Genomic DNA, 23,167 nt, shown 5'->3' with positions numbered 1-23,167 from the left:
TGGAGCGCTCCCGTCGGGACAAGCAGCAACCCACAGACCCCCTGCGCAAAGCCCACCGTGCCGGCCCCGGGCCGTGACTCCGGTTCAGCTGCTCTTGTGCACACTGCAGTTTCGGGAATCCCCACAGCAGACAAGCGTGAGCAAAACTGCCGCAAGTTTGCGCAGAAGTACATAGGGGTTTCTTTAAGAGAAAGACTGAAAATTTTAATTTTTGTTTTTAAAAGACTGAAAATAACCTCTGAGTTGTATTACACATATTTCAGTAAATCCTTGTTTTAACTCCTCAGCAGGTATCAGGAAAAAGTTATTTACAATGTCATGTCAATTCTGTACTGTATTAAGTAATTTTTTTCTTACATTTCCAATTTTAAAAAACCGTACTATTAGATAGTTACACTATATGGAAGAGTTAATTAGAAAACTCAGTCAGTCTATTTATTCCAGTTCTTCAGGATCACTTCAGCTGCATCTAGTGTGCTGTCTTTCTGCAAAACAAGAAACAACACTATTACTGCAAGTACTGAGTTCCTGAAAAGAGCCAATCCATGATTATATCATCTCAAATCAATAGTTGGTTGTTTCAGCAGCATCCTGTAAATTTCTTTTCAGCCAGTTTTTCATTGACAGTTGTTAGGTAGAAATCTGGACAATACAAAGAATTCAGTGCTGATTCTTTGAAAACATTTATTAGATATATTTAAGATACCATCTCAGCATTCATTTAATGAAAGCAAAACTTACATAAATTCATGGCATTAATGCAGTGATGTAACTTAGCAGCTCTGGTTTGGAGACAAGCTAGCACACTTTCCTAATCCCTGTGAGTACAGTTGGGATTTTTCAAACTCCTTGCAGCCCGGTTATGCTGTGAACTATTTAAACATAATCCCTCCAAACTGTGTAGCTTGGCTCCAGCCCGGTGAGTCATACAGGCAGTCTAGCTTGAAACCATTAGTGCTGTTTGTCAGCCACAGATACAACCAGTAACTTCATCTTGCTTGTTTCTGGCTCAGTTTATGCCATAGACTTTACACCTCATCAGAAGAAGTAAGTAACACAAGGAGAAACTGCCCTTCATTCCTGTTTCAGGCTAAGGCTCTGATCTTTACACAGAACAGCTCAGGATTTCCACATGCTCAATTATGCTGACTCTGTTACAGAACAATTGGGAAACACCTCAGGGCTTTGGCCTTATTGAAGTTTACATACCTGTCCCCAAAGCCTTCCAGCCTTTCAAGAACAAACTTAACAGGGGAAGAATATTTGCAAAGAAGGTGCTCACAAAATGGCAAAAACCAGCCAATTCACAAAAAAACCATGTTTGCTTCTGTAATTTGGAGCTCACATGAAGCCTGTGTATTTTCAGGCAACTGAGCTAAATTTGAAGGTGTCCTCTTCACTGTTTTTTGTATTGGACACTGAATGGACATGGGGCACACACTCTGCTGTACAGTTATTCTCTGCTCTGGATTATGGGTATCACATTAATTGATAGCTTACCTGTCTCAATAATTTTCACTGTCACCACTGGTCAAGAATGTTTTTTGAAATCAATACAATAAGCTTAAAAGGGCTACCCATCCAGTTATTTTCTGCCAGTTGCCCTTCCTTGCCATGCCACCTACACTGATGGTGTAAAGTCCTTCAGCAAAAAGACAATTGAAGATACTTTGTGCTGAATTTTACATCAAATTAACTTTATGTTCCTAAAAGCTTTCAATACAAGAGATCCTGGGAAAAATGTAGGTCAGTCTCTTGCAGATTCCTGTACTGCATTGATTTCAGGACACAAGCTTACCTTAATGAAGCAAAACCGTATGTATTTTTCAAACTGTTTCTTTGTCTCAAGAGCACAGAATGCTGAAAGAGGAATTGCTGACAGCTTCTGAAACACAAAACAGAAATAGCATTTGCTTATTTAAATGTGTATAAGAAATCTGGTTTAAGCATGATGATTTTACTATTCTGTTTCTAGAACTCTCCCTCCCAACACATGAGGGAAAGACAAGGTTCAGTTTTGTATGCACTAGCTAGGCTTGTACTAAATTCAAATTACTTTTTTTAGGCAAAATATTTCAAAGGTACTTTTGTACAACTAACACTTAAGCTTCCTGAAAGAAAAGTGCTGGGATGTAGCAAAAACCTACAGTGTACATTTTCAACATACTTACAATATTTTAGTCACACCGTTATCAATAACACCAAATAATATTTTGAATGGAACATCTCTACTACATTATTTAATAACTACAGTTGCACTGCTCTTGCTTTCAATAGAAAAGCATTCGTAAAACTAGAGTATGACTAAGACATCTTACCTTAGATGCTATCATCCATTTGACAAATTTATAATCATAAGGTTGTTTCTCATCTACATCAGAGAGATCCACATCTAAGTGTAAAACAAATATGTTGTAAGATTTCCTAGACTCCAATGGGAAGGCATTCATTAACAGCATTTTATTACAGTTAATAATTCAGAATGAAATTATATGTGTTTTTTTAATTTATAATTTTTAAATTATACTCTAAGAAGTAAAATAGGCCAACAGATTGAACCTTTTCCTTCTGATCTGAGAACTTGTTTTCCATCCAAAGCAAATTCAGACATGTAGCTTGGAGGAAAGCCTTGTAGTACTCCAAAAGTCTGGACTATTGGGGATCAGGGCTATGGAGGGTACTGAAGAGTGCATTTATTGCATGGACAGCAATAATCCCTGAAAATGCAGTTTTCTCATCTGCGAAACTGAGCTACCTAAAACTTCCTGACACATGATTAAACTGTGATATCTTTCTGTGTTTAAACATTTCTGTCTAAATGACAAATGCCATTTAGACTAGTTAGTGAAAAAATGTGGAACTAAAAAGACCATCCCCTGTGTGAATGCTTTCTCTGAAGCTACCATAGCCTGACTTTTCAAAAGGTTTGTAAATTTTGGTAGCATTCAGTGTTTAGAGATCAGAATGCTTCAAAGAGTCTTTAGGGCGTGACTTCAGATTAGGAAAAAAAAAAAAAAAAAACAGAAAAAAGAAAATGCAAATGGGATGAACTCAGTATATTATCCAGGCGCTTGGCTCTCATTCTCATAATCACAGATGTTTTGAAAATAGGAAAGTTTATCTACTTCCTTTATCCCCTCTAAAAACATGTCATGGCTTTGCAAAGCATGGACAAGTTAGGATCACAAATGCTTTGCTGAAGCTCATAAAATCTACCTTACCAGCTAAGGTGAAACTGAAAATTTCAATCCCAGTTAGTACTCCTGACAATGTTATGCACACATATGGGTGCATATGAGATGAGAATATATTTTAAAATGAAAGCTGAATTTTCTCATTAACCAAATTTACTTTCCCCACACTCTTTAATAAACTTTATACTGACTTAACATGGAAACATCAACGATCATGAAGTATCCTCCATCTGGAATGACAGGCTTCAGTCCAGCCCCTATCAGAAGCTGAGCCATCCGATCACGCTTGCTCTCCAGCTCTCGAGACAGGGAGTAAAAATAGCAGTCAGGGTCATCCATGCGCTTATAGTCCATCCAAAATGCCTGTGCCAAAGCCTCCTGGAAACACAGGGTAAAAGCACTCATTAACACTCAGTACCCTCACAGACACTCCCACTTCCTGCTGAAATCGTGGAATTTTGTTCAATCCTGGCCCATATTAAGCAAATCACCACACAAATTACACAAGATACATCTGTAATCTGTTAATTACTTTGTCCTGTGGCATCACTCAAAACACCCACTCTTTTGCTAGGCACTAATCATACACTGAAGTCAGAGTCCTGGACACAAAAGTTTACAATGTGAATTGAAGCTAAATTTAATTGTTTCATAATAATGTACCATAGAATGCTGGACACTAGTAGACAGAACTTTCATTTATATTTGCTAGGAAACCATTAAGATTTCATGTTTTATGCAACACGTAGTTTGTGGGTACAAGATGACAGAATCCGCAAGAGTGATTTTTTTTTTAAATGTCTGGTGAGCTGATCAAATTTGTTTCCTCCTATTACACCCTAGAATATGTATCTTGACAACTAAAAGGTCATTGTAGTGATTACTGTTTTATTACATGAGGCCAACAGCTTTCTTACACCAGAAAACAATCTCCTTTGCCCATCTGTACCTACCTGTAATGGAGTTGGGCAAGTGTAGAGTGTATTTTGGTGAACAACCTGCAAATGCTTAATCAGGTGCTCAGGACCAATGGACCAACCAAGCTAAGGGAGGAAAGGGTGCATATATTACACTTACAGGCAGTGGTGTTACTAAGAGATAACAAATACTAAAAATTAGCCAATGTCTTGAGTTTTTTCTATTTTTAAGCATTTGTTTTGATAAATTATTAAGAAAAAGCTGGTTTACACAAAGCTTGGTCTATGATGCCTTTAAAAAATGGTAGATTTGAGACAACAATTCTATTTTCCCTTATCCCTATCTCTCATAGGACACTGAGTAAACTTTTAACTCTTCATAAAACAAGAGTTAGAAATCCAACAGAACATTTATTAGAAATGTTATTTCTAATTGGTTTAGAGCCTATCCATCTCTTAAGCTGCTGTGTCAAAGCCAGTTTGAATATAAAACAAAAACTCACTACTGCGTCATATATGCTGGGTTCACTTTGAACACATGCTGATGAACACATGGTGATGAAAAACTTCGTTGCTAAAAATTTTTTTTTCGCTTTCTGATACATATTTAAAAGTCAAGATGGGAAAACGGGGAAGTTAAAATATTATAATATCCATGTTTTCTCCAAGAATCTTCACTGATTTTGAACAAAACATACTGTGGTTTTTTTTTTAGTAATTTATGCTCACAAGAGTTTATCAGTTAAGAGACAAGAAGATAATTAAGACATGGGTGTTAAAAATAGGTAATTGCTCCAACTGAATGGTATTGTCACATTTTGGAGACATGAAGATTTGCCAGAAACTTTCAGAACACAGGTCATAAAAACAGAGGTGTTTTAAGAGTAATAAATGCATTCTATGTAATTTAACTCATTTATATTGATTCTTCTTACCTTCCAGCCAGTTACACTGTATGTTTTTCCAGCACTTCCTATAGTTACTGTTCTTTCCCACATACCTGGCAATGTAGCTGTACATAAAATAAAATTATTTTGGTACAGGTGCACTCACATATTTCATGTAACTTGAAGAACTGCACTGCCCCTAGCTAAGAGCTGTATGTTCATTGCAGCATCTTAAGCAAACAACAAGAATATTCTGAAATTATAGCAATTGTAACTAATGAAAAAGGATATATGGGCCAGTGCTTTTTAGCATGAAAAGAGAAAGAAGAGACAGAAAATGAGAGGTACAGTTTGAAAACTACATGTTAATTATCCTCAGCCAAAATGCACAGTTATCCATAAGAAAAATATTATCTAAGGCTATCCATTCACCCCAGGACAGGTTATTTCTGATGCCTGGTAATAGTACTATACACAACATTAACTCAGGCACTGCAACCCTCTTTACTAGAATTGTCCAGTTCAGCGTCACTGGCTGTCTCAGACATCAGAAAAAGAAACTAATTACTAAGACTTCTAACCCAGAACCAAACAACAAAACACCAGAAAACTAGCAGAGTGAGTAAATAAATTATGCTGTATTGTACAATTTGAACAGGCCTGAGACTGACTGACAATAGCAGTTAGCTAAAATGTCTGCAAGGATTAAGAGACTCACAGAGGCCTGTCTCTGTCTTTGCAGTTGTATCTGATAGGAGACCAAAATCCTTTGTTCCCTTTCCAAGGAGATAGGAGAGCAAAGGTCCCTTCCTGTAGTTTGCAATTTTTTTTTCTCTATGCAGCTTCTGCAAAGCTCTGCTTGGACTCTAACTTAATTAATTTCAAGAGAAACAGACAAATCCAGACACACCTAAGTCTGAGACACAAAGTCAGTCAAGGCTGCAATTACAGTAGTCACCAACATCTGACTTCACCTCATTTGCATACTAGAAGCCCTACCAGTGAATCTGTCAGTTGTTAAATCCCCTCTCTAGTGAGACCAATGAACAAAGACTTTCCAAATCAAACTCCTGAATTTCACGAGGAAGGTTTTGTGGCAGTTACCATCATTAGACATAGCATAAGTCTTTCAGCTATTTGAAAACATGTATTGCAATTTTTGGAGCAAACTTACCAAGAAGAGAAACCAAACAGCATGAAAGAAACTGATTTTTCTATTAGCCTACCCATACTCAACTACTTTTGACCTTGAAAAGAAAGTTTGAACAGATGTATCTTCTACCAAGCTAGGCCAACAGTAGAGATCACTTCCTAGAGGCACCCAAACCAGCTCTCACAGACTGCAACAAGAATTGCCTTTCAAAGCTAATGGCCTCTAGCAAGCCTGTTTTGCCACACAGTCACAGGAATTCAACCTTGGAGATAGAATGTGACAGCTTTTCAAACAATAGCAGCAGTACAAGGGCACAGAGAAAGAAGTAGCTCCATTGCTTTTCCAAACAAGTTTTAAATAGAGAGGGAAATTTCCCTGTGGCAACCATATATGACATCATATGACACCATAACCAAGTCTGACTACAATATAAAAACTAATGAAGTGCAACTAACATATAATAAGCCTGTTACCTGGGATAGTACTCAGCTTGTTGAGTGGCTTGCTCAGAATCCTCAGCTATGAGATGCAATCTCTAAATCTGTCAGTGCAACCCTAATCATTATGCAGAGGAAGTCCACGTTTTCACAGAAGTCAGATGATGGGAAACATGATGAAGTGTTATATGCTACAGAAAACTGCTTCAGTGACAGCACAAAGACTGTACTAATTTTATGAGCTGTGGCTAGCAACCCCTGCTAAATTGTATGAAGGAACAACTATCAGATCCTGTAAATTGATGCAATATCCATTTTGTATCTCCCACAAAAAAAAAAGTGTCACTGCATTGGATAGAATATATAGAAGTTATTATGGAAGCACAAGAGTTTATAAATAGAGAAATAACACAGTCATTTTTATTGTATTGTTTTTGTAGACTTAAAAGTAATAAGGAATAGGAGAAACTTAAGTAAAAAAAGAGCAGAGTCTGTTTCTTTTACTGAAATAATGTTATTGTTTACAGTGTTACCCTGAAAGTTCTAGAGTACTTTTAACACTAAAGTTAATGATCTCATGGGATGTGTTAGAGAATCCATACCTAAACCTAGCTGACTATCTTTCTGGGCTTTAATTTGCATTTTCTTTATACAGTACTTTTAAATTTTATGCTAAATTACAGAATGTCTGTGGTTTGGTGCAATGTTTTGGTTTGAAGCATTAAGGTGCTGATGACAATGGAGATATTTCATCCTAAGAATTCACCACCTGTCCATAAGATGAAGTGTAGCTGACAATGTGCTTGGACCTGCTGCTGTTGAAAAGGAAAAGGGATTACCTTACACCACACAGAGATTTTGATTCTGAAGACAGCCTTGCATGAAATGCTAAGGCCACGAAACACCTGCTAAGCCCACGCAGAAATCTTCAATCTAACTGACTTCACTTTGCAGCTGGGACACATGATCAGTTATTGTTAGGTAACCTGTTAAGATGCAGTGACTCAGATTACTATCACATTAATGTACCCAAAGTGCTCTCCTTCTTCCATGTCCGAAGGTCTTTGACACAGTATCACTATCAAGGTAACCACAACAGCCATGGAATTAGGTCACCCTCAAAACAGACCCTATGCATGGCCAATATAATCAATGTACTGCAGCTGGATGATCAGCAACTGTGCAGCTGAGCTAACAAGTACTGCAAGGTCATTTAGATATCATTTTCTTTCTATTACTCATAAGATTCAATTTTCACAATGATGTAGCCCCTCACCAATGGATTTTGTTGTCACTCTACAAATATGGAGTTGAAGCCTAGAAGCAAAGTTATTCAGCATTCAACCAGTGGCAGAGCTAGGGAAAAAGGTAAGTCTTTCCATGTCTAATTTATACTTAAGTGTCTTGATATCGTTGTTTAATCTAACTGTATGCCTCTATTGCACACGACTGAAATGTGCCTTCCATACAATAAGTACATCAGAACAGGTGGCTCATGCAAGATGCTACCATCAGAAACAAAGTATCTGTACATATGAGAAGGAAGTTTTGGACTTTTCAAATACATCAGCAGAGCCAACCCAAGGCCACCAGATTAGAAATTTTCACAGAAATACATAGCTGTAGCATTATTGAACTGGAAAAGGAGTTCAGTAACCTTAGGCTAAATTGTTCTAAGGTAGTGGGAGTGATTCCACTAACTTCAGTGAAACTTGGATCAAGTAAAACAAGTGGATCAAGAACCTGGCATCTTTTTTTTTTTCTGGTTTGTTCTGGCAATTTTGCTTTACCCCTGTAACAACACTACCTGAAGATTTAACAGGCTTTCATACTGCACTTGCAGGACTTACTTCAATGAATTCAATGTCTAGTATTTAATCCTGTCTCCATCCTTGGGTGGGACAGTGCTCATGCACTATCTCCACAATGACCTTTATACTATTTTTTAGCTTTTTATAATTAGTGGAGCAAAAATAATTGTATTCCTCATTGTCCAATTCCCTCATTATTATCTCTACAAAGCTTTGAGAAGAAAGTTCTAATTCCTGTTTCTTCTATTAGTTCTTCAGCAAAGCACTGTCTAATATACATAGAATAACAGCAACTATACTTGTCATGGCCAACAGAGTAACTGAATAAGGATGGTAAATTTATATGATCATAACTGACTTACAAGCATCAGTCCCACTGGTTTCTATGGATATCTGCTCCAAAATCACTTAAGAGCCTTGGAAATTATATTTAGAAATTATTCTTTAAAATAATTTTTAGAAAAGAGAGGATCCCCTCATTAGACCCTAAACATTGAAAAATTTCAAAGCTTGAAATATGAGCTTCTTCCAGCAAGCATTATCCTTGGGAGGCAAGTTCACAGCATCATTCCACTACTACTTCTAAGATGCCACAAAAAATCAGTACCTATTTTAATGTGTTTATTCCCTTTATACACCAGCCATTCATACACCTCATCACTGATGCACAGGGTGTCATGTTTAATACAGAGATCAGCTATTACTTGGAGCTCTTCCAGGGTAAAAACCTGGGATACAGGAAAAGTAAAGGAAAATACATTAATCACAGTATTTAAGGCATTCTTTGAAATTAAAGTGGTGTTAAAGCAGGACTCTTACCTTGCCTATCGGGTTGTGTGGAGTATTTAGAATAATTGCTTTTGTTTTGGAATTAAATTTATTTGCAAGTTCAGCAGGATCTAAGACCCAATCAGCACTAGATGCAGTGTTTCCATCCTTTTTCTAAAAAAAAACAACCCACAATAAATTTATATGTGACTTTAATACATGTTGCAGCCTAAAGTTGCTCAACTTTTCACGCTCAAACACTTTCATAACCATATGTGACAACCTATCCAATCTGTCTTGCTCACCTAAGAGAGGTTGTTCTAGGAACAGGTAAACTGTAGTGACAGTGGCTGTCCTCCTCTGGCCACTGTCTGTCCTAAAGCCCCTGCAGGAATTGATTTCCAGGATCTTGTTGCACACATGCTGATTATTACAGTGTGTAATGCAGTCACATGGCAGGAGAGTTTACAGACTTGCCACACAGTAGAGCAAGTGTGTGCTTGCTTGACTGAAAAGACTGATCACCACTGGAAATTCAAGGTCTTTTCCTTCTTCTTAAACTAATGAAAATGGCCAAAGAGCTAAAAATCTGCTGAGTCTCTGGAGTTTATATACTACACAATACAAGTATCCCTGAAGTATTACACATGGCTAAGGAGTTTGGGCCAGTTGTAACACAGAACAACAGAGCATGGCCACACCACCCTTGTGACACCTGCAATGACTGGGAGAGGGCCAGACCGAAAACAAGAGTGTGAAACAGAAATGCTTGGAGGTGCCCTGTCATTCAAAACATCCCTAGAAGATGGAATTCCACCTACTCCCACTGCAGTTCTGGAGGTTTTGTCATTCTGTGTTGTTCTGATTTCATGGTGTTCCTGCAATAGTGCTGCCCAAAGAACCCCTCAGCAAGGCTGCCAGTTGCACAAGGCACAGCTGGCATACAGAACAATCCTTGCAAGCTGTGGGCATAATGCCAGCAGTACCAATTTGGCAATTAACCTATAGCCTATTTAACAATAAAGGAAAGAGTAATTCTGTACGTATAGCAAATACATCTACTGCATGATCAGTCCTTATTTAGCAAGCATACTTTGGAAAATAAACTGTATTCTGTCATTGTAGGAATTGCTGTAGGGATCAGGAACCAAACCTTTTGAAAACCAACTGACAGAGAAATTGCACTGATACATGGATCCCCCTTCCATAATTTGCACTGAAAACTGAAGAAAGCAGTTTTATCAGCTTTCAGAATGCACAAATTAAAGCAAATAAGAAACACTGTCACACCTTCTCCAACACTAATAAAATATTCTCTCTTGGATTATCGTCTCAGACTTACACTCTAGCAATCTCATTTTTATGTAATTTGACATTATGAAAAACTATACAGAAAAGCATCATATAGATGTTCAGCAAACTGCATTGAACATGGATGAGAAACTTTATATAATTAGTAATTTTTAAAAAGTTACTCACACATCTTAGTGGGATAAAAACAGGCTTTGCACCCGCCATCTTTACCATTGGCTCGTAACAGTCATAAAATGGCTCTATTATTATTACCTGAAATGACAATCATCAGTATCAGAAACAAAGAGTTTACTGTGCATGATACCATCCTATTTCTACATTTACCTTGGTGCCATAGGTTGATAATGTTTCTGGCTCCAGGTTTAATGTTATAACATTGCAGAATATTCCTCCTTTTAGAGTACAATACAACAATCCCCTCAGGCTAAGTATGATAACCACCACTCATTTTTGACAACACACAGAGGCTGTTTTTCTAGTTACACATTACAGCTACTGAGTTCTAACAGTAAGAATGTTTGACACCTACACACAGATTTGAAGGTACAAAGCAAAGATGGGAAATAGCAATGGTAAATTACTGAACCACAGCAGAGCTGCTTTAATTACGCCCATGAAATTCCAGGATTTCCCAGTATCTAGAAATCAAAAGAACAGTTAAGTCTTCAAATTTTATCAATAATTCTCAGGTAAAGAAAGAGGAGAAACTCAAGAAAAACTGCACCGAGGCTAGACAATAGGAAAACAAAACAAACAAAAAAAAAACCACCAAAAGCAAAGGCTTATAGAACTATTCCAAACAAAAGAGAAGTGACTATCAGAGCAACCGAAAAGCAAGATGAGAATACAATGTACAAGTGAAATTAATGAAACACTGAAAGCAAAATACACAACAACACAAAAAGTTTTTATCCACTATGGATACAAATATTCCTCTAAAATGACTCTTTATTTGATTGTCAAAAAGGCAGACATCAGTAATAGTGAAGAGCTGAGCCATCACAGCTAGTACGGTAACTAACTAACTAACTAACTAACTAACTAAGCTTTTCTGCATCCTATGCTCCCACCATGCAGTGGCCCAAAACAGAACCTGATACATAATGGTTACCCAAACACCAGCAATTCTTTGTGCCCTCTGTTGCAGACAACATCCCACAAGTTTTCCCAAATAAGAAATCAGTGTGTATTGTGTCACCTAACAGTAACAGGGATAAATAAACTACCACAGATGCCCTAAGAGTGAAAAAAGGTGTTTGTAAATTGATGAGTGATAGGAAGACATCCAAAGGATAGTCTCCTAATCACAGCTTCTGAAACCACAAGTCAGATGTATAACTGTAAAAAATCAAACCAATAGGGACAGAAAGAAGCCCCAACATTAACTTACATTTAGAAGTAGACAAATAAGAAAAAGAGAAAGATTCTCAGGTCTGCGAGTATATGTGAATATTTCCAGTAAAAACTTACTTCATCTCCCTCTTCAATTAGTGCCTGTATTGTACTAAAGAGAGATCCATAAGCTCCCACAGTCACCAGGATATCTGTGAGAGGATCAATCTTTCTTCCACAAACTTTCTCATAGACTTGAGATAAGGCTTTCACCAGTGATGGATGCCCCTGTTCAAACCAAAAAGAAAGTAACTGATTGGAGCGTGCCTGACAATGTATAAAGCCTGAGTTTGGGCTCTTTTCTACGTGTATCAAACTATTACATTTTGAAATAGAAAAATACATTAGCCCTCAGTGTTAATGGCTGCTAACAGGTAACAGGGTTTAAAGTTTTTGCACACTAGGAAAGAAAAACTTGTTTTCAATTTATTTGTATCTACTCGGAAATTTTTTTTTCTATCTGGTGCTTTTTAATTTCTTTGATATTATCACATCTCAGAGTAGGTCCAGATAGCCTATAGCCTAGCTAGGACAAGAGACAGAAGGAGAGAAGGGAATACTCTGACACCAGTTCATCCTCACCTCCTCCTGAGTCTCTTTCATCTCCTTCTGTTTCCTCTCTTATCTTTCAACTAAAAGTATTTGGCGCAAGGGAAATCTTTTTATTGTATTTATATATTGCTGATAAATAGCACTTGTGATCAAAATATTGATTCATATAGTCACATCCCAAATCTCAGAGTACCATTCACCATTTGTGTCCCATCCAGGGATTTGGCAGCAATACCAAGTATTTCTTTCTCATTCTCCCATTGTACTCTCTGATTCATGTTCCCACTGACTAAAGTCAGAGGTAAATAACCTACACTCTTTAAAGTGAATCAACTCCTCAGAGACCTCCCAGACCTGCTCTACCATTCTGCTTTTGCTGAAGGGTTCTGCCTTGAAGAAGCCTACACAGAGGAAGTTCATTAGTAACAGACAAAGCTACTAGATGAACTTAATTTGGGACATAAGACTATGATCTATAGATAAAACTAATTTAAAGTCAACTTTTTTCCCTGTGGCACATTTTCCACTGAACTTGGGTCCTGGAGTTCCACAATACTTACAAAGCCTCGGGTGTACTGGTTCAGTCTGTCAACTGCTGCTACCTTTGCCAGCTCCTCTTTAACATAGCTGGGAGGGGATATATCAGGAAGGCCTTGGCCGAGATTAACAATTGAGGGATCTGCTGCCACTTTTGTAAATTCAACCCTGGAGGGAAAAACATCTTAAAGTTAACATACCAGATAAAATTATATTTTTATTCATTAGCATTAGAAGGCAAAACAAAAATATTTCAGTTTGCCAAATTCCCAGCAATAGGAACAGGTTTAAGTAGAATGGAGAGCTGAGGGCTAAAATAATGTGATCACAAGAGTCAGAGGGCACTCAAGGAAAGATTGATGTTCTGCATCTATAGAATAACATTTCTGGAAGAAGTGTGCTCAGATGTGCAGATACACAAACGCACAGTTGCTTTGGATATATGCAGAAATTGAATACCAGGCACATAAAATGTCCTACAGATTAAAATCAGTCAATTGAAGGTGTCATTTAAACTACCCAGTTACCTCAGAGTGCTGTAATTTTTTAAAGTAATTTTAGGCAACAGACTGTTTCAGGTTGCCTATTAACTGTTTCTAATAACCTGAGGATCCTTGAACAATGTTTCCTTCCTCCCTGCACAGATCAGCTTTACATTTTACTCTTTCCTCCCTACTGAAATTTTAAAAAAATTTAAAAAAACAAAACAAAACAACCCTCTCCCCATCATTACCCTCCCACATAGCATCACAGTCCTGTGAAAAGTGAATACAAATTGCTAAAAATTAGCTTGAGGCTGAATAATCAAAACACCTTGTGTATATGTACACACAAGTAATGCAACACATACATACAACTAAGGTAAGCCCAAAATAGTCTTTTCACCAACTAAGAAAATTCCATATTTATCAGTGAGGGCAATATTGCTTTAAGACCAATTTAATACCTAGAAAAAGATGTATTAAAAATAATGAGCCAAATTATAAAACAAGTATAATGGCTTATTATAAAAAAAGTATAATGGCTTTAATAAAAATCTGACTTGTTTGGTAAACACAAATCAGGTGTAATTGAAACACATTATTCAACAGAATTAACATTTAAATTTGAAAATCAGCTATACTACCATGCCCGTGAGTTATATTTGTCTTACATGGTTTTATAGATGAAGAGAAGCCCAAGCCTAATATTTAAAGCTCAAAAATAAAAATTAATCACACCTTTAATTGAATTTAATTCACTGCTTCTAAACAGGCGCCAAATACATTCCAGCAGGGATAGCAACTGCCATGTATCTTATTATTAGCAATAATTATCTTTCTGGAAAGAAAATACATCAGCCAAGGACATTTTCTGACACTTGCAGATATTTTCCTCTTACTTACCACACATTGCTATCAAGGCCTTCAATCCGTCTTGTATTTTTGTGTCTGAAGGGCATTGTCTGCAAGATCAAAACATACAGACAGAAGGGTTTTGTTAAGGAAGACAAAGTATGATATTGTTGGATTCAGCATGAAAACCCTCCCTCATGCTTTCTCAAATACACCATTGCCAGCTGAATTTGGTAGCTACACAGAATTACAGACATGTTCTTTCATTAAAGCTTGCATAATAGCTTGAATTCAGACTAACAAAAATCTCCTAAATTCTCATTCATCTTTATCTAAATCCTCTAAACTTTCATCAGCAAGGATGGAGGAGGGGCAAAATTTAGCTCCATAGCTTTAAAAGGTGATCTTAAAAGGAAATAATTAGTGTACATACTTTCTTTTTTGTTTCTATGATATGGTAACAGCTTAAAGATTGTGCTATTTCTAGTCCAATTCTTGCTCAATCCAGTTTGGAAAGTATGCATTTGCAATGTAATTTTATTTGTAAAATTGATGGGTAAGAAGAAAATAGCAAAGACATTTCCTGGTTTTATTCAGATTTTTTAAGCTTTAAAGTATCTACCTTAGAGCACAGCAAAACCACATCAGAATATGGCTTTTTCTGTGCATTCATACCTTGAATTAAGGTATTGGAAAACTTCCATAGAATAGGTTTGTAATAACTGCTCTACATGGAGGCAGAGAAAAACCTACTGATAGTTGTGGTATTTTTAAGCTAAAACTAGAAAGAAAGTTAGGAAATATAAACCCAAATTTATTTCTATAAGATGCAAGTTCATGTCTATCTTTGCAAACTAGCTTGATACCAGAGAAAAAATTACCTAGTTTCTCAATACTCCAGACACTCCTGTTTCTTTGAGTCAAGCTACAGATTTTTAGCTACTTTTATCACTGCCAGCTATTGTCATTACCAGAAAGATTCAAAAACCATATTCTAGCCAGCATACTCTGAGATGAAAATGTCTGCATTACCATTAGACTCAAGTTTCAATGACTGCTAGTAGACACAGGATGCAGCAGGGCAATGCTGGCACTCATCCTGCTCACAGTAATGAAGCCATCTTGTGTGTTGTGATATGAAGAATGGGAAACTATAAAATTAAACAGAATCTTCTGTGCCCCTTTGTCTTCTCAACAGATCTGATTCTGACCTCATTGTGTGACACAAACTCAAGAGGAATCAAACACAGAACACCTTTTAGTTGTCCTCAGGAAGAAAACCTTTAAGATCACTAGACAGGTCAAGGCAAAATTCTTCACCCAGAACAAGAGGGAGTTAAGGGAGAGTCCTGACTAGGTCATCTGTATTGGATTTCTTTAAAAACACACATATAGTTTAGAAGATTAATCCAATTTTATGGTGTATGTTTTGGTAAATATGATCAATGTTTGGCTTTAAAAATACTAACAAGACAGATTATACTTACACTAAGACACACACACATATGTTTTTTTTGACATGCTAGGCTACTTCTTGTAGAAGAGGGAATAAGACTCACCTCAAATCTTGCTAATTAACAATGACAATTCTGTATGCTGCATGAGTAAATTTGTTCCATGCACTGCCTCTCTTTCAATTGTTTCAATTTGCTAAAAGCTAAAGGCTTATCAACTGCAGGACTTTTATAATTAACTATAATGTAAATCTTAACTGCATTGAGAAACCTTCCCTAGCTAAAAATGTATTGACCATAAAATAAGCCTTCACCTTACTGTTCCCTACTATACATGTTTAAATATATTTAACAATTCAAGTCTTTCTATTTCTTTCTTTCTTATATCTTGGAACTAGTTTTAAAAGAGGATAGCAGGACTTGCAGTAGTTTTCAGGTTTTCACAGATTCAGAGTACAGTGGTGTTCAGGTCAACCTCACTAGTTTGGGCAAGCCAGCTAATTAAGTGAGATTTTAAGAAGAAACCTTCATTTGCATTCTTTTTCCGTAAGGTCATGACAAATCTTAAGAATCTTTTTTTTTTTCAGCCATCACCTGATAATCTCCAATCCACTTCTAGGTGCAGGGGTAGGACTTCCAGGAGTCAAAAATGGGAGTTAAGCAGGAGACCCATGTCTTCATCAAGCTCTAACTGACCTCCTACTTCCCCTAACACCCTCTAACAAGGGAAGCACCTGATAGAAAGCCGGTGCTGCTTGTATTTATCTTTTTCTTAATTCAAAGAAACTTGTCATGAAATTGAATGTCAGTAAGTTTAATGATGTTGGAAGCAGACACTCTGACATGGTACATAAATAATTGTAGAATACGTTCTAAAGAGCTACAACTTAAGCCAACATCTTAAGAAAATTAAAAATTTAAAAAAAAAACCCCAACCAGTATTCAATTTGAGGACACTTAATGAATATCCAACTCAATTAAACAGAATATAAATACATATAGCATATGAAAAACTAACTCAGGCAAAAGCTGACCTACAAAGTGGCTTGCACTTCTCATATGGGAAAAATATGTTGCAACTTCCCAGTATGACTCAAGCATCTGTTTTGAAGGATCTGTCATGTGCCTTAGTTGACCCAATGTGTTGACTAGATGAACTGGGAACACCATTTACATTCCAGTGTTCTCTATGAAATGCAGAGTGTCACCTCCAGCTGCCTGCCATGTTGCAAAGCTGTTTGCTCTGAACATAACTGGAAGACTTAAAATGAAGTTACACAATCTCATAAGCAGTTAAGCTGAGAAACTGAAAAGATTCTCTATAAAATTAAGTTTAAGGTACTTATAGACCCCTTGTTGTTGCAGCATCAAGAAGCAACATTATTGTCATATCATTAAAGGAAAAGTGAGATAAAAATAAATTGACCTACAAAAAGCCTGTGATAAAGCTGAGATTGAACCTGTCTCTTGTATCTCAGGCTTCTCTCTAAAAGCTAAGGAATCTTTCTGGTGTGATATGTTCTAGATGTGACTTTAAAGTAGACAAAGCAATAATCACCAAATTCTGTTACGCTAGTCTGGTTAATATTTGACTGATTCAAATACCTTATTTTGTTCTTGATAGTAAATGCTTTTTATCTATAACAAGAAATAAACCATAGCTAAAGCATATATATTTGCAACATTGCAAAATTAATGCATCTCTAAAACACTGCATGAAATATGAAATAGTTTTCTCTATGCAGCTGAAGGAATACTTACTGCAGAGGTGGAATGCTTGATGGATCTGGAAAGCAAATCTGCTCTTAGCTTAATGCCACGGCAACAGAAGTTTCGTGAAGCAAGAAACATGCCTGCATAATAAATAAGTGACCTGAAAAACCTTACAGATTCTAGGAAAGCATTCCTTCACAACACCAGACAATTTTAAGATAAGATCCTCTCCTCTTCCCTCCAGTGATTTTGTTTCAATTAAGTGCTACTAAATGATTACCTTGTCACAGTTGTAAGCATAGAGGATGAAACTCTGTAATTGACAGGGCTGAAAAGTGTTTCTGAATGTCATCTCAAAGGAAGGTTTCCTTTATTTGACAACATTGATCTTTTTTTTGAATAATAGCTAAGACTAAATGCAATTCAAGCTTCAAAGTCTCTGTTAGAATTCCTGTGAAAATGTGTTTGTGTAATAAAAATTGCTATTAAGATTGCTAATATACAATAGAAAAAGAGCCAAATTTTTTAAAAGTTACACATCTTTAAAACTTGTCTCCATTTCCAAGTGTTTCAAATCAGGTATGCTGAAATCAGGATAATTAAGATGACCAGTCACACTGGAGAGGGAGGCCTAGGAACTTTATGTAACTACAATAAGTTTTGTCACAGTGACTTGGCAAACATTAAATATCTCCCAGAGCGGAAAACAGCTAGAAAAGACACTTTGTGTAGAGTAAAATCATTCACAGAGTGGAGAAAATGTGTCCTGTTAATTAATAACTATCAAAAAAGAAGTAAGAACTGGTACTTCATGCAACTATTTGCAGAAGATACTTTAAAACATGTATGTTAGATTGCATTGCCACAATGACTGAAATGTGTTAGACACATGTAACCCATGTCTAATGTCAGAAACACAGTAGCCACAACAGTAGAATTATTAACTTTGTTTTCCATCATTTATGCATTAAAGGGTGTTTCCCCCCTGACTTTGCTATCTGACAAGGGGAAGAGAACAAAAAAAGAAAAAAAAGTATACTATTTGCATTAGAAACATGGGAATGCCATTGCCTCTTAAAGCAATACCATGTGAGCCTCGTGAACAGAAAGGAAATGGTAAATCCATAGCACAGTGAAATATGATGTTTTCATTAAGAAGAATCCTTTTAGTCCAATAAGAAAGTGTCCTTTACACTTATTAACTAATAGAAAAGGCCAGTCAAAGATGACTCAATGCATAAGTTTTAAAAGTATGCTGATTTTGCCTTTCTCTTACTCCTGTGCTACAAACTCAGTCTCACTTCTGAAATTAAGCTCTTTCTCACACACTACTGAGTTGTGGCTAACTCAATTAGACCTTCAAAATAGCCCCATAATCCCACTGCATTTAGCAATCTGCAAGTAAACAATTTATGTTCATTTACAAGAAGAAACTCTGCTAGTCTGAGAACTAACAAAAGTAAATAGCAAGAAAATTTTTGACATTAGTCAGCAGATACTCTTAAAGATATAGAAGAAATACATGTGCTTTAAAAAGACCAGAAAATCCATTTTAAGTGATTTCTAATAATACCACTTAGCATATTCAGGGTTATCTTTGAGAATAACTATGCAAAATCAAAAATATTATTCAGGTCTCTATTGCTCTCCTTGTCTAAGGTTACAAAAACTACTTGTGTAACCTACTGATGCTATCTTAAAACATAACCATGATATTGGTGCCATTCCCCAGGGTCAGACCAAAGACAGCACAACTCTTGCAGCCCACTGTGAACACTTGCAGTAGTTAGTTAATGCAGAAAGACAAACATGCATGCCTTTGCCTGATTCATTTTGTATTGAGAAATAGAAAAATTAAACAAAAAACATGCAAGCCTTATGTGCAGAACTAACTTGCAAATAAGAAAAATTACTGACAGCTGTAAATATTTCCAGCATTAGTGCCATGGTGCACCAAAAACCAGAGCCAGTATTTGACACGAGGCAATCACACAAACCCACCACACTGCATGAGCAGCAGCAGACCTGTGTAACTGTGGTGTGGTCAATCTCTGCAAGTGCCTAAAATACCTGAAGAAAAAATTATATCCACCTTTAACACCACAGAAATGTACAAACTGTGAAAACTTTTTGAGGAACATAATGGAAATGACTGGCTGAACAGCCTCAGTAAGAACAGGCACTGGCATGTAACACTTCTCCCACTGTTTCTATCTTTGTGACACTTTAACACTGAAAACTGAACAGCATTTGTTCAGACTCAAGAGACAAGATTACTGGGCAATAAATGAAAAAGCCTCCTATAAAGTACTTTTATGACTTCTTTTATTTCTGAGTACCTCCACTTAGACTTCAAGGATTTAAAGGGAAAGGTCTCCTTAATATAACCAGATACTCTCCCACACACTGATCTGAAAAAAAACAAAACAAAAGCAAGGCCTGCCCCTTCTCTTTTTTCCAAACACACACATTCCCAGTGTAATTTTATATGACATGTTAAGACATACCACAGGCTCAAGAGAATTATTTCCTGTTACTTTTACGATGAATGCACTCTCAATTATTACCCCATATATGTAAGTATGTGTAAGGCACATCAATGAGATGGTTTTTATTATCCTAAGCTGAGTTTTTATCATTGGGATACAAAGTTTCTTCCAGATGAGGGAAGTTACACTCCTGGCAGCTAGAGAAGTACTGCAAACCCCATTTCAACCCTCTTCAAAATTTGTAAGGTTCTTCAAACAGAGAAAATGCACTGATCTTTGTGGGGGAATTAAAAGGTAATATTAATTTCTTTCTTAGTCTTATTAATGTTTCTTTTTCCAATCTTGGAGTCAATCATCAGCATTTTGGCCAAGAGTCATGTCTGCTAAACCCAGAAATTAAATTAGGAATTATTTTAATCCAATTCTAATTTTCAGTGCTCTGAAGCATTCATGTAGTCAGTCCTCCTGGAATTCAGGCTTGCATATCCATAGAGAAAACAGGAAAATTAACATGTTAGAGGAAAAGGGATAACAAATTACTACTCCTATAGCTTTTTATATTTTTAGGGGAGTGAGAAGCAAGCAAGGCTACCAGAAAGGTCAGTGCCATAAATGTTTTTTAGTGGGACTAGTAGCAACATTCTGGTTGCTAATTGGGTTGAAACTCAGGTTTGGTACTTAAACTAGGCTGGAAGATATAATTGGACTTGGTCATGGGAAATAGATGAATACATCTGTGTACTAACAATCATTTAGTTCATGCTGTGCTTTGTAACAGTTCCAGCATAGATAAAATTTCTGAGTGGTAAGCTCTTCTGCTTCCTTCACAGCTGCCCAGCCTCCTGGTCATACAGTACCCTGACACTGGGATGCTGAACCTCTGGGGCATTTTTTAAAAGTTACAATTTTGTAATTGATTCATTTTTCTCCTTTGAAACAAAAGGCCAAATGCTGCCGTTCCTTCATTTTTGAGCTTCAGTTATTCCATCTCTAAAAAAAACCATGTCACAGAGCTTGAACAACACTTGGTCAGACCCTTTAAGCTGCTGCATTTTTTCAGGTAACAAATAGTTTCATTTTACTGTGGAGCCTCAGTGATAAACATTACTATAAACACCGAAACCTTGTCTGCCACCACAGTAATGTCATAATGCAAATATAATCCCTGTTATATTTGTCCTGGGCTTAATAGTTTTTGGATACGCAAATCTAGAAAATGTTATACCTCAGCTAAATGCTGTCAAGACTTTGCAGGACTGTTTCTTCTTATTGTCTAGAGGATGAAAGCCTTGGAGAAAGAAAAGGTGCCATTTTACCAGTGGAGGGCTCTCCAGGACTTTTTTTCCTACCATCTATATGCAATAGACGGCTTATTGAGCCAAAGGAACTGTTGCCAAATCACTGTACTCAGGGAAGTTGGGCAAAGACACTGAACTTAAAACCTTCTCTATGAGAAAGATTTATCATAGCAGTCAAATTTTGTCATTTCTTCTTCCATAATCTACAAGGAATCGAGCAAATTGTGCGAGGGGAAACAAATTTTACAATACGGATTAAGGAGCGGGATGAGATTATGGGGTTTTTTCTTTTCTTTTCTTTTTTTTTTTTTTTTTTTTTCCGCTCGTAGAGCAGCTCTACCATGCAGCCACTCCATGCTGCGCTTACGCTCCCACTCACGCGTTCGCACCCTGCAGCACGGGGCTGGGGAGGCCGGAGCCTGCCGGCACCGCCGCCGCCCGCCCTCACCCGCAGGCCCTCGGTCAGAGCCGGGGTTCCCCGGCCGCTCTGCGCGAAACAAGCGCGGTCACCCCGAGTTCGGGCTGGAGCCGCCTCCCCCGCAGGCGCTCGACTCAGAGAGGCCCCGGAGGCAGCGGCGCCGCCACACTCGCCACACTCGCCACACTCACCACCCCGACACCGCCTCCGCCGCCCGCCGCGATCGCTGCCGATGGGGCGGGGCCGGGGCCGTCCGTCCCACCGCCATGAGGGGCGGAGAGCGCCCATCCCTCCCGTTCCTCCAGTCCGAGGGCCGGAGCGCGCCCGTCCCGCCCGTCCCGCCGTCCTGACGGGCTGAGGGCGCCCGTCCCGCCCGTCCCACTGCCCAGAGGGCCGGAGAGTGCCCATGCCTCCCGTTCTTCCAGTCCGGGACCGAAGAGCGCCCGTCCCGCCCGTCCCGCCGCGCGTGTGGGGAGCTGCTGAGGGAGGGAGGACTGCGCGCAGTGCGGAGAAGCGACGGGGCAGAACCATGGCTTAGAAATGTCTCCCTGGTACGTCATGGAGCTGCACACACCCATGTCCGTAGCGTCTCCCAAACATCATAAAACTTGGCGCTTTCTTTGGAAAACTGGGCTAACTGGTTACCTTTCTTGGGCTTTGGCCTTTCTGGAGGGAATAAAGCGTCAAAATCGTAAGAAATTATCTCATGCCTAAGTTAACCACTTATAAGGAAAAGACTGAGATTTTCCAGATTTCTTAAGGTATTCAATAAACTCACAGAATCTGCATTTTTAAGGTTTCTCTTCACAATCAGGACAGAGACTTACTCAACTTGTAAATTTAAAAGTTCCCTTTAATCAACATCTCACTGTCACCAAATTTGATTACTAAGTTAAAATATATATATTGGCAATGTCTTTACAGCCTACTTTTCCTGCTCTTATAAATGTTTATAAAGCTGGTTATAAAACCCTTAATACCAACACCATTGTACTGATCATTTAGGTCATTGCACATCATTGTTTAAGAGAAAGACCATATAACTTCAAGCAATTTTTTATGCTGAGTCCCATTGTGATTCTGCAGAGCTGAAAGAACCCACGAATCAGATTTTACAAGGGCCTGGCATGACATAGTGTCAAATACATTTCATGTTCAAAAATGTTCAATAATATAGATAAATATTTTTGAAAGAACTGGACAAGCCAGTGATAAAATGCTTTTTATAGCAAGCCGTTATTGTTTCCTTTTAATGTGGATACTAGAAAGTTCTCTGATGTGTCAGTAAGTATCACAAAGATAACAATTACAGGCAGAATGCAGATACAAAATGGGATATATATACACTATTTGCATATCATTACCATATGTATTGTGTTATGTATATAATCATTGTGTATATTCATATAAAATGAAAGAGTAACAGCTGATTGAAGAGAACCAATTTCATAGAACAAACTAGAACACTCTACTTGGATGTAGAAATAGTCTGACAAGGC

At 37.6% G+C, this 23,167-nt stretch overlaps 1 protein-coding gene across 4 annotated transcripts; it reads right to left on the bottom strand.

Annotated features, from left to right (window-relative positions):
• Positions 1-202: 202 nt before the first annotated feature.
• KYAT3 (kynurenine aminotransferase 3) lies at positions 203-21,956 on the bottom strand. 4 transcript variants are annotated; one of them, XM_058808526.1, is made up of 15 exons: positions 21,860-21,903; positions 19,489-19,533; positions 17,512-17,603; positions 14,348-14,406; positions 12,986-13,130; positions 11,952-12,101; positions 10,647-10,733; positions 9,219-9,341; positions 9,007-9,127; positions 5,047-5,123; positions 4,148-4,237; positions 3,386-3,572; positions 2,319-2,392; positions 1,799-1,885; positions 203-485 (listed from the first exon to the last, which is right to left on the bottom strand). In XM_058808526.1, exons 3-15 carry the CDS (start codon positions 17,599-17,601, stop codon positions 432-434), a joined length of 1,344 nt encoding a protein of 447 aa, XP_058664509.1. In that variant the 5' UTR covers positions 17,602-17,603; positions 19,489-19,533; positions 21,860-21,903; the 3' UTR covers positions 203-431. The 4 variants fall into 4 exon arrangements, with proteins under 4 accessions (XP_058664509.1, XP_058664508.1, XP_058664511.1 ...); XM_058808525.1 differs by lacking the exon at positions 19,489-19,533 and having other exon boundaries at positions 21,860-21,956; XM_058808528.1 differs by lacking the exons at positions 19,489-19,533; positions 21,860-21,903 and adding an exon at positions 21,178-21,520.
• Between the last annotated feature and the right edge of the window lie 1,211 nt (positions 21,957-23,167).

The sequence above is a fragment of the Ammospiza caudacuta genome, chromosome 7, assembly GCF_027887145.1.
Source record: "Ammospiza caudacuta isolate bAmmCau1 chromosome 7, bAmmCau1.pri, whole genome shotgun sequence".
NCBI classification, from domain to species: Eukaryota; Metazoa; Chordata; class Aves; order Passeriformes; family Passerellidae; genus Ammospiza; species Ammospiza caudacuta.
This window is presented reverse-complemented; position numbering and strand designations above follow the sequence as displayed.

Bases quoted from the DNA above. Each gene is read 5' to 3' on its own strand.
- KYAT3 (XM_058808525.1), bottom strand. From the start codon at position 21,956: ATGGGCGCTCTCCGCCCCTCATGGCGGTGGGACGGACGGCCCCGGCCC. The intron at 1,886-2,318 runs GTAAGATGTCTT...TTTGTGTTTCAG, and splicing joins AATGGATGATAGCATCTAAG to AAGCTGTCAGCAATTCCTCT. The intron at 486-1,798 runs GTAAGCTTGTGT...CTTGTTTTGCAG, and splicing joins TACGGTTTTGCTTCATTAAG to AAAGACAGCACACTAGATGC.